Raw genomic sequence first — 13,798 nt, forward strand, 5'->3', positions numbered from 1 at the left:
GGAACTACGGAGCTCTGTCAGAGTGACCATCGGGTTCTTGGTCACTTATCTGACCATGGCCCTTCTCCCCCGACTACTCAGTTTGGCCGGGAGGCCAGCTCTAGGAAGAGTCTTGGTGGTTCCAAAGGCCACTGTGTTCTTGGGGACCTTCAATGCTGCATACATTATTCTTCCCAGATCTGTGCCAACACAATCCCGTCTCTAAGGTCTACGGACAAATCCTTCAACCTCATGGCTTGGTTTTTGCTCTGACATGCACTGTGGACCTCATATAGACAGGTGTGTGCCTTTCCAAATCAATCATATGTTTTTTATTTTTAATAAATTTGCAGAAATCTCTAAAAACTATTTTTCGCTTTTTCATTATGGGGTATTGTGTGTAGATTGATGAGGACTTGAAAAAAAAATCCCTTTTAGAATAAGGCTGTAACGTAACAAATGTGGAAAAGGTGAAGGCGTCTGAATTCTTTCTGAATGCACTGTACTTCCATGATGGAATAGACCCTCTTTTTACAGGGCTTATATTTAGATGATTGGCCTGTTGCTACTGTATAGGGAAGTTGATGATCGCTCACCATGGCAGTTCTCAGGGTACAGTGAGTGGTCTCCCTCGATGTCCTGCTCAAAGCCAGGCCTGGAGAGAGCAAATGAGAAAGAGTAAAAAAGAAAGGCTCATCACCTGTTTTCCTCTTTGCTGCCACAAGCAACCACCTACCCAACTGTAATTGGGACTTGTGTTATTTTTTTATTTCACCTTTATTTAACCAGGTAGGCCAGTTGAGAACAAGTTCTCATTTACAACTGTGACCTGGCCAAGATTGAGAAAAACAGTGCGACACAAACAACACAGAGTTACACATGGGATAAACAAAAGTACAGTCAATAACACAATAGAAAAGTATATATACAGAGTGTGCATATGTAGTAAGATTAGGGAGGTAAGGCAATAAATAGGCCATAGTGACAAAATAATTAAAATTCAGCAATTAAACACTGGAGTGATAGATGTGCAGAAGATGAATGTGCAAGTAGAGATACTGGGGTGCAAAGGAGCAAAAAAAATAAAAATAACATGGGGATGAGGTAGTTTGGTGGGCTATTTACAGATGGGCTATGTACAGCTGTAATGCTCGGTAAGCTGCTCTGACAGCTGATGCTTAAAGTTAGTGAGGGAGATATACAGTTGAAGTCAGAAGTGTACATACACCTAAGCCAAATAGATTTAAACTCAGTTTTTCACAATTCCTGACATTTAATCCTAGTAGAAATTCCCCGTCTTAGGTCAGTTAGGATCACCACTTTATTTAAAGAATGTGAAATGTCAGAATAATAGTAGAGATAATTATTTCTTTCAGCTTTTATTTCTTTCATCACATTCACAGTGGGTCAGAAGTTTACATACACTCAATTAGTATTTGGTAGCATTGCCTTTAAATTGTTTAACTTGGGTCAAATTTCCCACAATAAGTTCAGTGAATTTTGGCCCATTCCTCCTGACAGAGCTGGTGTAACTGAATTAGGTTTGTAGACCTCCTTGCTCGCACACGTTTTTTCAGTTCTGCCCACAAATTTTCTATAGGATTGAGGTCAGGGCTTTGTGACGGCCACTCCAATACCTTGACTTTGTTGTCCTTAAGCCATTTTGCCACAACTTTGGAAGTATGCTTGGGGTCATTGTCCATTTGAAAGGCCCATTTGCGACAAAGCTTTAACCTCCTGACTAATGTCTTGAGATGTTGCTTCAATATATCCACATAATTTTCCTCCCTCATGATGCCATCTATTTTGAGAAGTGCACCAGTCCCTCCTGCAGCAAAGCACCCCCACATCATGATGCTGCCACCCCCATGCTTCACGGTTAGGATGATGTTCTTCGGCTTGCAAGCCTCCCCCTTTTTTCTCTAAACATAACGATGGTCATTATGGCCAAACAGTTCTATTTTTGTTTCATCAGACCAGAGGACATTTCTCTGAAAAGTATGATCTTTGTCCCCATGTGCAGTTGCAAACCGTAGTCTGGCTTTTTTATGCCGGTTTTGGAGCAGTGGCTTCTTCCTTGCTGAGCGGCCTTTCAGGTTATATCGATATATGACTTGTTTTACTGTGGATATAGATACTTTTGTACCTGTTTCCTCCAGGATCTTCACGAGGTCCTTTGCTGTTGTTCTGGGATTGATTTGCACTTTTTTCACCAAAGTACGTTCATCTCTAGGAGACCAAACACGTCTCCTTCCTGAGCGGTATGATGGCTGCGTGGTCCCATGGTGTTTATACATGTTCATCTGTACAAACAATAGTACACGTGGTACCTTCAGGTGTTTGTAAATTGCTCCCAAGGATGAACCAGACTTGTGGAGGTCTACAATTTGTTTCCTGAGGTCTTGGCTGATTTCTTTTGATTTTCCCATAATGTCAAGCAAAGAGACACTGAGTTTGAAGGTAGGCCTTGAAATACATCCACAGGTACACCTCCAATTGACTCAAATGATGTCAATTAGCCTATCAGAAGCTTCTAAAGCCATGACATAATTTTCTGGAATTTTCCAAGCTGTTTAAAGGCACAGTCAACTTCATGTATGTAAACTTCTGACCCACTGGAATTGTGATACAGTGAATTATAAGTGAAATAATCTGTCTGTAAACAATTGTTGGAAAAATAACTTGTGTCATGCACAAAGTAGATGTCCTAGCAGCCTTGCCAAAACTATAGTTCATTAACAAGAAATTTGTGGAGTGGTTGAAAATGGAGTTTTAATAACTCAGACCTAAGTTTATGTAAACTTCCGACTTCAACTGTAAGTCTCCAGCTTCAGTGATTTTTGCAATTCGTTCCAGTCATTGGTATCAGAGAACTGGAAGGAAAGGCGGCCAAAGCAGTAGTTGGCTTTGGGGGTGACCAGTGAAATATACCTGCTGGAGCGCGTGCTATGGGTGGGTGCTGCTATGGTCACCAGTGAGCTGGGAAGGCGGGGCTTTACCTAGCAAAGACTTATAGATGACCTGGAGCCATTTGGTTTGACGACGAATATGAAGCGAGGGCCAGCCAACGAGAGCATACAGGTCGCAGTGGTGCGTAGTATATGGGGCTTTGGTGACAAAACGGATGGTACTGTGACAGACTACATCCAATTTGCTGAGTAGAGTGTTGGAGGCTATTTTGTAAATGACGTCACCGAAGTCAAGGATAGGTAGGATAGTTTTACAAGGGTATGTTTGGCAGCATGAGTGAAGGATGCTTTGTTGCGAAAAAGGAAGCCGATTCTAGATTTAATTTTGGATTGGAGATGCTTAATGTGAGTCTGGAAGGAGAGTTTACAGTCCAACCAGACATCTAGGTATTTGTAGTTGTCCACATAATCTAAGTCAGAACCGTCCAGAGTAGTGATGCTGGACGGGCAGGCGGGTGTGGGCAGCGATCGGTTGAAGAGCATGCATTTAGTTTTACTTGCATTTAAGAGCAGTTGGAGGCCACAGAAGGAGTGTTGTATGGCATTGAAGCTCATCTGGAGATTAGTTAACACAGTGTCCAAAGATGGGCCAGAAGTATACAGAATGGTGTCGTCTGCGTAGAGGTGGATCAGAGAATCACCAGCAGCAAGAGCGATATCATTGATGTATACAGAGAAAAGAGTTGGCCCGAGAATTGAACACTGTGGCACCCCCATAGAGACTGCCAGAGGTCCGGGCAACAGACCCTCTGATTTGACACACTGAACTCTGTCTGAGACGTAGTTGGTGAACCAGGCAATCATTTGAGAAATCAAGGCTGTTGAGTCTGCCGATAAGAATGCGGTGATTGACAGAGTCGAAAGCCTTGGCCAGGTCGATGAATACGGCTGCACAGTTTTGTCTTTTATCGATGGCGGTTATGATATCATTTAGGACCTTGAGCGTGGCTGAGGTGCACCCATGACCAGCTCGGAAACCAGATTGCATAGCAGAGAAGGTACGGTGGGATTCAAAATGGTCGGTCATCTGTTTAATAACTTGGTTTTCAAATACTTTAGAAAGGCAGGGTAGGATAGATATAGGTCTGTAACAGTTTGGGTCTAGAGTGTCACCCCGTTTGAAGAGGGGTATGACCGCGGCAGCTTTCCAATCTTTAGGGATCTAAGACGATATGACAGAGAGGTTGAACAGGCTAGTAATAGGGGTTGCAACAATTGCGCCGGATAATTTTAGAAAGAGAGGGTCCAGATTGTCTAGCCCGGCTGATTTGTAGGGGTCCAGATTTTGCAGCTCTTTCAGAACATCAGCTATCTGGATTTGGGTGAAGGAGAAATGGGGGAGGTTTGGGCAAGTTGCTGTGGGGGGTGCAGAGCTGTTGACTGGGGTAGGGGTAGCCAGGTGGGAAGCATGGCCAGCCGTAGAAAAATGCTTATTGAAATTCTCGATTATTGTAGATTTATCGGTGGTGACAATGTTTCCAAGCCTCAGTGCAGTGGGCAGCTGGGAGGAGGTTCTCTTATTCTCCATGGACTTTAGTGTCCAAGAACTTTCTGAAGCTTGTGCTACAGGATGCAAATTTCTGTTTGAAAAAGCTAGCCTCATTCACCTACAGCTCAAAGCCCATTTACCGCCATCCTGATACAAAACTTGCCCAACCTGCCAGTCGTCGATGAGAGAAGATTTTTCTTAGCCAGTACATTCACAACCTGAGAGACACATCCTACACATGCATATGACGTCACCATCCACAGACAAGGTGGTCGAATCAGGAAAATGCCACGAACGGAGAGAACATCCATTTTGCTGGCACCCTAACAAAGTTGGTCTGTTCTCCCCTTGTACGCTGTCCAATTAGAAACCAGCGTCACGACTGATAAAGGTCAGATGATAATCTTCCTATCAGGTGACATGGGGAGCAGACGTGGCCAGGACAGCCTGCATCAGTTAGGAGAAAAAGGAGGCAAGGACTAAAGCCAAGGTCATTATCCAGACCCTATTCAAACAAAATATGGAGCCAGACCCAGTGTTTTGCTTGTGCGTATTCATTTTAAATTTACGCTATTTAGCAGACACTCTTATCCAGAGCGACTTAAGTAGTGAGTGCATACATTTTCAGACTAGTCCCCCGTGGGAAATCGAACCCACAACCCTGGCTTTGCAAGTGCCATGTTCTACAAACTGAGCTACAAGGGACTACTATATTCCAGAACACTTTTGTGGGATGTGAAACACACGAGTGCAGGTTTAACTATTGGGGGCTGTATTTAGGGCCACTCTCCCCTCCTACCCACAGAGAAGAGGGGGTTTCAGTATTCATTCTCATTAGGACTTTTCAATCAGTGCATGCCACTTGCACAGTCAGCCATCGATAGATTTAGATTCAGCATGCCCGTGAATGAGAGAAAGGTCCATACACAACCAGATACATTTAGAGTGGCTGGAAGCTAATGGAATGTGGGGTTTGAAGGCGGCACACAAGTGTCCATTAAGGGAAGGGGAATGAATATGATTAAATTGGATCCCACTTCTGACACCAACGGGAGCTCATTCTCATTCACCCTTCAGCCCTTTCCGTCTCTGTGCTGCGGAGTCCTTGCTTTGTGTACATTTGTTTATTTTCGCTTTTTCTCTCCTCTCTCCGTTTCTCGTTCACTCGCTCTCTGTGTATCCATTTTCAAAAGTGTGGGATGCGTGAGTGCTATTCATTTCCCTCACTCAGAAACTTTAACGCTCTTCTATTTACTAGCCATGAATGAGGGGAAAGGACTAGGAGACATACATATGAAAAGATGAAAATTCTCAGAAATAGTCTCACTGACAATGCATACTCGTAAAAAACGACCTACCAGAAATGCATACAGGCAGTGAGACTGATATAAGTAGATATTTATACAAATGCTTGCTAATTAAAAATCATATAAGAAAATAGTCACCCACTCACATCCAAATAAGGAGGATTCAGTTTAGGAGAAGGCCTAAATAGAGGTTTGAGTTTAAGAAGACAAACATCATATTTTAAACAGTGGTGGGCCAGGCTGCAGAGTTGCTTTGGGACTGGCAAAGCACTTCAGCTCCATTTTGTTTTTTGCCGGTCGCCTCACTTAGGAGCTCTTTAGAGCATTTTGCCAAGATGGCCCGGTCCGCCAAAACGTCTGTCGCATTCACCTCTGGTCTGGATCAACCCGTTCGTCTCCAGGGAAACCAATGACTCGCTGCCACAACAACAAGGCCCATCTGCTGCTCATCTTAGGGAAGTGGCTGAACCACAGTGTCCTGGATAAGTTGTTTCCAGAACATTCTTCCTCGTCCACTGAACTCTAACTCTCGAACCAAAACAGAGATATTTCACTGAGATTTATACCTTTGGAGGTGGAACTTTATGGAACTTGCAATTGTCTCTCAAAGTTCATGAATCCCTGTCTTAAACCACCAATTCCTGTGCTGCTGGGATTAGGAATGTCCCCCAAAATCCCATAACTATATAGATTACAATGTGTGCCATTGGATCCATATCGATGACTTTGACATTTCAACTGCAAAATGACTTTTTTCAGCATCTAAAAGATTTAATCAAGGCCTTCTACTGCAGACACAGCAAGACAAATCGCGCTAAACCGCCAACGCTGGAAGCGCCATGTCGAAAGTCACAGGATGGAAACTCAATTCTGCAGCAGTTAAAACAGACAGACTGCTTTCCGCTATTCTCCTTGGTTCCACAAATCTAAGACCTTCGCTTTTTTCCCCTCGACACTCTCGGAGATTTAGGGAGATGTCACATATCAGCGAAAGAACGACGGGCAAATGAGTAGGAGAGGAGACAGGAGAGAGATGGGGACCCACTTTGGCAGCTTGCCAAAAGAGAGGTGTGAGAGTAGGTGTGAGCCACAACCTTGTTCTTTAGCACCACTTCATCGGGGGGGGTGCTAGCCCTACTCATGCAGAGCCGCAGGACTGGTGTTTTTTGTCGCCGACTCTGCAGTGAAAGACCGGATTCAGCTAATCAAGGTGTTGACAATTTGTTTGATTAGTTGAATCGTGTGTGATGGCACTAGGCCGGGACAGAAACCACTAGCAGGATAAATAATCACTGCTAGGGAATGGGTGAGGTTGTGGAACAAAGTGAACTGGTGGCATGGCCAAGTGAATCCCAGTAAGCTCTTACATAGCAACCTTTTCCATAGCACTGGAGAGCAATGATCATGAGTCAGTGTCAAATGACCCCTCTTCAGTTCATGAGAACTGATCGATGGCAACCAATCAGTTGTTCAGTCATTTCCTTTGTTCCAGAGAATTGAAGAGACTATTTTCATTTTCAGGAGGTCTGGGGTGACAAAAAAATGTATTCCTGAGAGATTGCCGTATCTGTCAGCTCATAAATAAATCAATGGACTCAAGCCATTGTGGCTCAAGTGGTTGATTGTTCCTTTCACTTAAAGTGCATTGCAAAAGTGGAAACTGGCCCAAAGCCAGCAGATATAAAGAAACAAATGGTTGCATATTAGCATTAACTGCACAAACAGAGTTCTAAAGTGTATCATTTGCTGGTGTAAAGAAAGTGACTAACGGGAAAACTCATCTTTGAAGAGCGGTCCTCATCTGCAGTACAATGATGTCACTTACTCAATACATTCTTCCTTAATATGACTTTCAAAGAGTTTCGAGATTTATTTCCCTTATATCTTCCACCCTCCTCTCCTTTTATGGAGGCCAATACTGATGGCAGATATACGATCACGCTCTCAAACCTTTATTACCTTTCAGATTGATGCCTTTCAGTGCGACAGGAAGGAAAGGGACACTTACTTGAACCCTGGCGCCATGTTGGCACAGCTCCCGGTCCGGAGCCAGATGCAGTATGGGTCGCGGGAGGACAGACAACTCCTAGAAAATGACAAGGCAAGAGACGGTTATATCCCTGTATGATATTGCTCCTTGGCGTGGAGGCAATGGGCGCCCGACTGTGTCTACGTTGACAAAGTGACACGCCACACACACACTTGAGGCAAGGACACTGCTGCGGTCTAGTGGAGCGCGGTCTGTTAGGGCTATTCCCCATCTGGTGTCTGCAGAGCGAGACTGGCCTGCGTGTGAACACAGAGAGGTGAATGTGTCTGACAGTGTGTTTTAGCTCATTCTCCAAAATGACAAGTATGCCTGTGAAAGACCTCATAAAGGACAGGTGTGTGCATCTGTTTCTAAATATTTGTGTGTGTGTCATGACCGGCAGCCTGGAGGAGTGAAGCCAGTTATCTTAGTGACAGGTGCCCCTCAGTCTCTCTCCCCCAGCCGTAGAGACACGCTGACAGCCAGGACCACGAGGACTGAGGGGGTGCTCCGAGGGGGGAATATGGGAGAGGGGAGGGGGGGACTGTCATACACTCGCCTAGGGAAGGAGGAAGAGAGGGGGTGTCTTCTTTGGATTTCTCACTTGTCAATCAGTGCTCTATGTTTTCATGAAACCCTGCCTCCCTCACGTCCCACTAGTAGGAGGTTATGCACACGGCCTCTCAAAAGGTGTTGTGGGCTGACCCAGACTGTGTTTGTATGCATGCACATGTGAGTGTGTGTCCGACTATGAAGGAGGCAGTGAGTTTTTTTGTTGGTGTTTGAATGTTGATCAATTCCAATGGCAGGATCAGTCAACTATACTGATATTCTTGATGTGGTATTCTGTGCTAATGATATCCTGAAACATTTCCAACATTTATGGGCTGTTAAAATATTGATTCCAGTGGCAATTAAGCGCCCATTTTTAATGTTTTGGTTGTTTGCCAGAATATACAAACAGGCTCTTTTAGAAGCTGTGCCAAATACATTTGGACAATTTGGTAATTTCCTCATGGCTTCCCTGTTCTCTCTTTCTCAATTATCTGACAAATGACTAGAACAAATATAAATATTTGTTGATACTGAAGTCACTTGACCACAATTTGACATTTAAAGAGCTTGGTATACAGAGACTAAGTATTTGTTATAACTCATTAGAGTAAACAATTTTGAGCAGTGCAAAAGCACAATTTTTTTTTTTTCTAGGTCACGTAGTCAGGGAAAACTCGGCCCTAACAATACTATATATCCTCCCATGTGTATTTTCACACAATCGTTTCCGACCTTGTTGTAACTCACTTTTTACAGGCGCCGTGCTCAGTGCAGCGGCTGAGTGGTACTCTGATGACACAGCTGGTGAAGGCCACGAACAAGGCATGATGGTCCTTATCCAGCTCCATTCCCAGAATCCTCCGGTCCTCCTGCCCCTGAACGTTACACCTGTGGGAAAACATGGTCACGTGAGAACACTTAAAGCACAACCATGCTAACGGATTAGAGTTAGACCATAGACATGGGAAACACAGTACAATGAATCAGTCACAGATAGAAATGGGAGCCCCATTTAAAGCCTATCTCTGTAAGAAATATTCATTTAGGAAGTTGATATACCATTTCAACCCCTAATATAGTGTGGAAAATAAAATGACTCTGCCTGTGAACTACCATAGTAAAGATTTGGACCATTTGGTGGAAGAAATAGCATTATAATGTAGGTTACAGCTTTAAAGCAGGTATAGACATTCATTTGGAGATTTCCCAGTCTGATATTACAGTACTGTCACAATGGGATGCTTATACAGCAGTCAGGTTTTCATGCCATAACCAACTTTTGCTTTTACTACGCCTGCATAGTTATGACCTATTCAAAAGTGGTTACACACTTAATTAAGCGGGGTTATAGACTGAATTATAGAGGTTCTGTGCTCACATTGAGGGGTTATACACATCTATGTCCTCCAGGAGCTGGGAACCAAAGGAGGCGTTCGGATGAGTGCTGGACAACACCTTCAGGACCCTGCCATCCTCCGAGCCCAGGAACACCACAGTGCGGTCTTTAGACGGCCCGGCAGAGGTGTCCACCGCAATCTGAGTCAGCTTGTACCTGGAGAAGTGAAAAACACAGTTAGCGCTGATTGTACATCCGGAACTGGTAACTCGTCAGCCATAATGGGTCAGTCATTCAGAACAAGTGAACCGCCATGACTGGCATTGAGACACAGGTCAACATAGGGTTATAAATGAAGAATTTTTCATCCCTTAAAAAAATATTTTTGCTCAGCCTTTTTTGTGCTTTTCCTGATTTTAACCAGTGTGATTTTGTAATTTTCTGTGCACCAAAAGATGAGTGGAGAGTACACTCAAATGGGGAAAACAGAAGCGCTAGAGTGCAGCAGCTCTGAAAATTCACTTCTGCTTTAGGCTACTTTCTGGGTGAGATTTGGCACTTTCCCGAATGGCTTGTGTTGGTTCCCTAGCAGCATAGCAGCTGTCAAGGAAGGTTTTGTAAATGAACCATGATTGTCTCCAGAATGTACATGTTCTTATCTTTGTGTGTTTACACATGCATATCTAACGCCAGTCATCTCAACTGGCTGCTGAAGACTGGAGCATAACCCCTGCATGTCATTTTCAGTTTAATAATAACCACTATGCTATAAACTGTTATTTCCTCGGGTTCATGAATGCAACACACTCGATGAGAACATCCTATGATTTAAACCCCATTTTAAATCGCCAATATTTCCATGACTTCGGGATATTTCACTAGGAGGTTTCGTCTCAGGATGTTTCGAGCAGTGTGAAATAACATGTTCCCTGTGGCCCCCCTGGCTTCTGTTGTCATTTACCAGAGTATCACATCAGCTTCCTGTGGTGAGAAGCAGCAGGCCGGGCACCCAGGGGGTACGGCAGGCCGACTCAAACACCTCATATCACCTCTGCACCCGCCAGTAAATGTCAAGCTTTGTGGATGAAGCCACAGTCTCCGGTCAAACAGAGAAGCAGTAGCTAGGCTGAGGCAATTTCTGGGTTTAGTTTCTGAGCGAGAACTCCAGTTGCCTGGTTTGAGTAAAGTGTCATTCATTGAGTCATTTGACTTACTGTACATGGTTGCACAAAAACTTTGCTGTCATTTTTCAAACTGCTGAAATGTCAGATTTGTATAACATTGTATATTATATTGCACTATTGTATATTTGTCTATGGTGCCTTTTGTCCACACAAAGATATATAGTTATATTGTATTGTAAGGTACAGTACCTGCTGGTGGTGCGGGTGAAGCAAGGCCGGTCGTTGACGGAGGGCACCGCCTCGTCCATCAGAGGGTAAGACTTGATGAAGGTCAGCGTGTCGTCGGGGAAGGTGGTGGACGACTTGTAGGCAGAGGCCGGGCCGTCACCGGCACAGGAACCAGGCCTGAAGTAGAAAATAGAGATTTGAGAAATTACATTTGGCAACTCTTATTCAAACAAAACATGGGTATGGATTGTGCTAGCCTAACTGGTCCCAGATCTGTTGGGTGCTGTATGGCCAACTCATATCGTCGTTGTCATATGTAGGCTAGTGTTTCCCCCCTTTAGAAGGCAGTCTCATACCTAGGCTTGGGCACCTGTTCCTCTGGTACTGGGGTCCAGGCTGAGTCACTGGTCTTCTGCTCCTTAAACTTCCCATTAAAGGCCTTCTCTATGTCGTCCATGTAGAAGGCACACACTGCTGAGCCAGGGATACTGACGAGGGAGACAGACGCAAAGAGCATGTTCAATAAAGAGCCTTGTGGGATTGAGTTATTGAAAAGGTTTGTTGAAACATGGTTGGCTGGTCAAACAAGGCAAACATTTTTTTTTATCCGATTTCTATCTGGTGAGTGTATAATTCCAAATCAATATCAAGAAGTTTGAGGTAAAACTAAAATGTTCCTGTGCAGTATGTGAGTGTGTGAGTGAATATCCAGTTTTTCTAGTTTTAGTGATGTTGCATATTCTTGCAGTGTAATACCCATTTCAGACAGAAGATGTGGTATATTACCAGTAAAACTGTATAAGGCAATGTTTATATGACCCCCTTTCATACATATCAGTGGTTTACTGGCAAATTATGAGAGGTGGGGGATGTAGTTAAACCATTGGGGTAGGGCTGGGTTATACTGTATATTGAATTCATTTAAATGTATGTTTTAGCGCGACGTTCCAAATGCCTCTAGGTTTTTAGTTTATTTTTTACTAGCGTTCTGTCTTTTGGTCTTGCCTCCTTCGCTCCTTACGTGCTGTGCGCACAGTGCAACTTCCCACTCGCACATAGACGCCAAGCCCCTCCCCCTGCCGCTCACAACAACAAAAGACGAAAGATGACTTCTTCCTCTCTGGCAACAAGCAGTTTAAGCTCGCTATTTGTATTTGAGGTTTGGTCCAACAGAATCGGTCATATGGACACCGAAACGCTTACAAACATTATTTTACTGTAATAGATATGGTATACTTTTACGAGTCCTGAATTCATTAGATTATTCCTGATTGTTTGAAATGCGGTGTATTTACCTTTAATTGTGCAACAAAGCTTATTTAGAGAAAATCTAGATATATATCATGAGTCGCCCGTAAGTTGGATATAAATCGATATATGATTTTTAGGCCATATCGCCCAGCCCTCTATAGGGGCTGTTTGCATTTCAAATTAGGGAGGTGTTGAACAATGGAAGTGTTAATGACTATACTTGCAAAAAAGCAGAGAACTATTCACACAGACCTAATAGGTGTATTTTGGTTACAGGGCCTGTGAAAATGCAGTAATCATAACTAGGTCTTTAGGTGGGATTACATTTTCCATGTTTTTTACCCCCTACCCCTTTCAGATGTACAAAAAAGCAGGTAAAATAAAGCAGGCACGGTAAAATCGTAGGAATTTTGTCTGTCTATGAAAGGGGTATAAGAAATGTATGGATATTGGCTTTAATGGAATAGTGCCCAGTCATTCACCACTACTTTCTTGGCCACTAGGCTAACCTGTTAGCTTGTGTAGTAAACACTCCCACCACCGCGGGGCGCTGGTTGATCTGTAGCACGTTGGTGAGCGACTGTAGCGCATCAAAGTAAAAGAACGAGTCACCGGGCACCGAGCAGTTGAGCCGCGCCTTCAGGAAGGAGGTCCAGTAGCGCTCCAGCACCCGAGGAGAGCCGCCGTTGTCGTTCTTACACACCCGCGCCACACGAGAGAACACCACCTTGGAGCAGAACCAGAAAATTATACAATATAATAGAATAGTGCTTTATTATCCTTAGCGCTCTTCTCCCGACCCCTTGAGACAACAAACATGACTTAATAGGCTTGAAGCAGCACAAGATCAGCCACAGTGCTGGCTGTCTGGGGTTAATAAGTGCCTTGCTCAAGGACACAACGGTAGTAGTGTGTACTGGAGATTCTGTCACCAGCTGCCCTCTGGTTGTCATCTCATTTTCAACTTCTCGATGCTTCACCATAGGATTTCAATCCGCAACCCTCTGGATGCACTTACGCCTATCTAACCTCCAGACTAACCCCCACAAATGGACGTTATTTCCCATTCGTAATAGCTCAATGGTTCCGGGACATAAGGAGCAGACCTGTCATTATAGCTCATATCCTATGTCCAACCATAATGGTGCCTTCATCTTTTCAGAATAAATCTATCACCCATCTCAACTAGTCATGATACATCTGATACGAGTACATAGAACATCTGTTGTTTAATCCTTTTTTTCTTCATGATTTTTTTCAGTTTTGAAGAGAACAAACAGAACACCAGGAATTCAGCTAAAACTTTGATTAATTTAGGAAATTTGTTCCCAACTATTCTCACAAATAAAAAAAAAGTGACATGTGACTGTGTCTCAATGTAATCAAGGTATGAAATGACTTATTTTTCAATATAATCTCTTTTTGGGCTTAGTTGTGGTCAATTTGTGTAAAAATTATTAGAATTATGTTCTGGGCCTCCGACCATCCGCTCCGACAAAAATCGGCCCCGGCTGAATCTAGTTGCCTACCC

General features: G+C 43.7%; 1 protein-coding gene across 3 annotated transcripts in view; it reads right to left on the minus strand.

The window, feature by feature from the left end:
* LOC106569916 (semaphorin-6D) overlaps positions 1-13,798 on the minus strand; it is a 128,515-nt gene that overhangs the window by 12,150 nt on the left and 102,567 nt on the right. For all 3 annotated transcript variants that reach the window (XM_045694702.1, XM_014141649.2, XM_014141648.2), the window contains 7 exons: positions 12,777-12,994; positions 11,373-11,504; positions 11,038-11,193; positions 9,707-9,880; positions 9,076-9,216; positions 7,753-7,830; positions 576-634 (listed from right to left, as the gene is read on the minus strand). In XM_045694702.1, coding sequence (XP_045550658.1) covers positions 576-634; positions 7,753-7,830; positions 9,076-9,216; positions 9,707-9,880; positions 11,038-11,193; positions 11,373-11,504; positions 12,777-12,994 — 958 coding nt within the window. The remainder of the gene's footprint in view (positions 1-575; positions 635-7,752; positions 7,831-9,075; positions 9,217-9,706; positions 9,881-11,037; positions 11,194-11,372; positions 11,505-12,776; positions 12,995-13,798) is intronic.

The sequence above is a fragment of the Salmo salar genome, chromosome ssa14 (genome assembly GCF_905237065.1).
Source record: "Salmo salar chromosome ssa14, Ssal_v3.1, whole genome shotgun sequence".
NCBI classification, from domain to species: domain Eukaryota; kingdom Metazoa; phylum Chordata; class Actinopteri; order Salmoniformes; family Salmonidae; genus Salmo; species Salmo salar.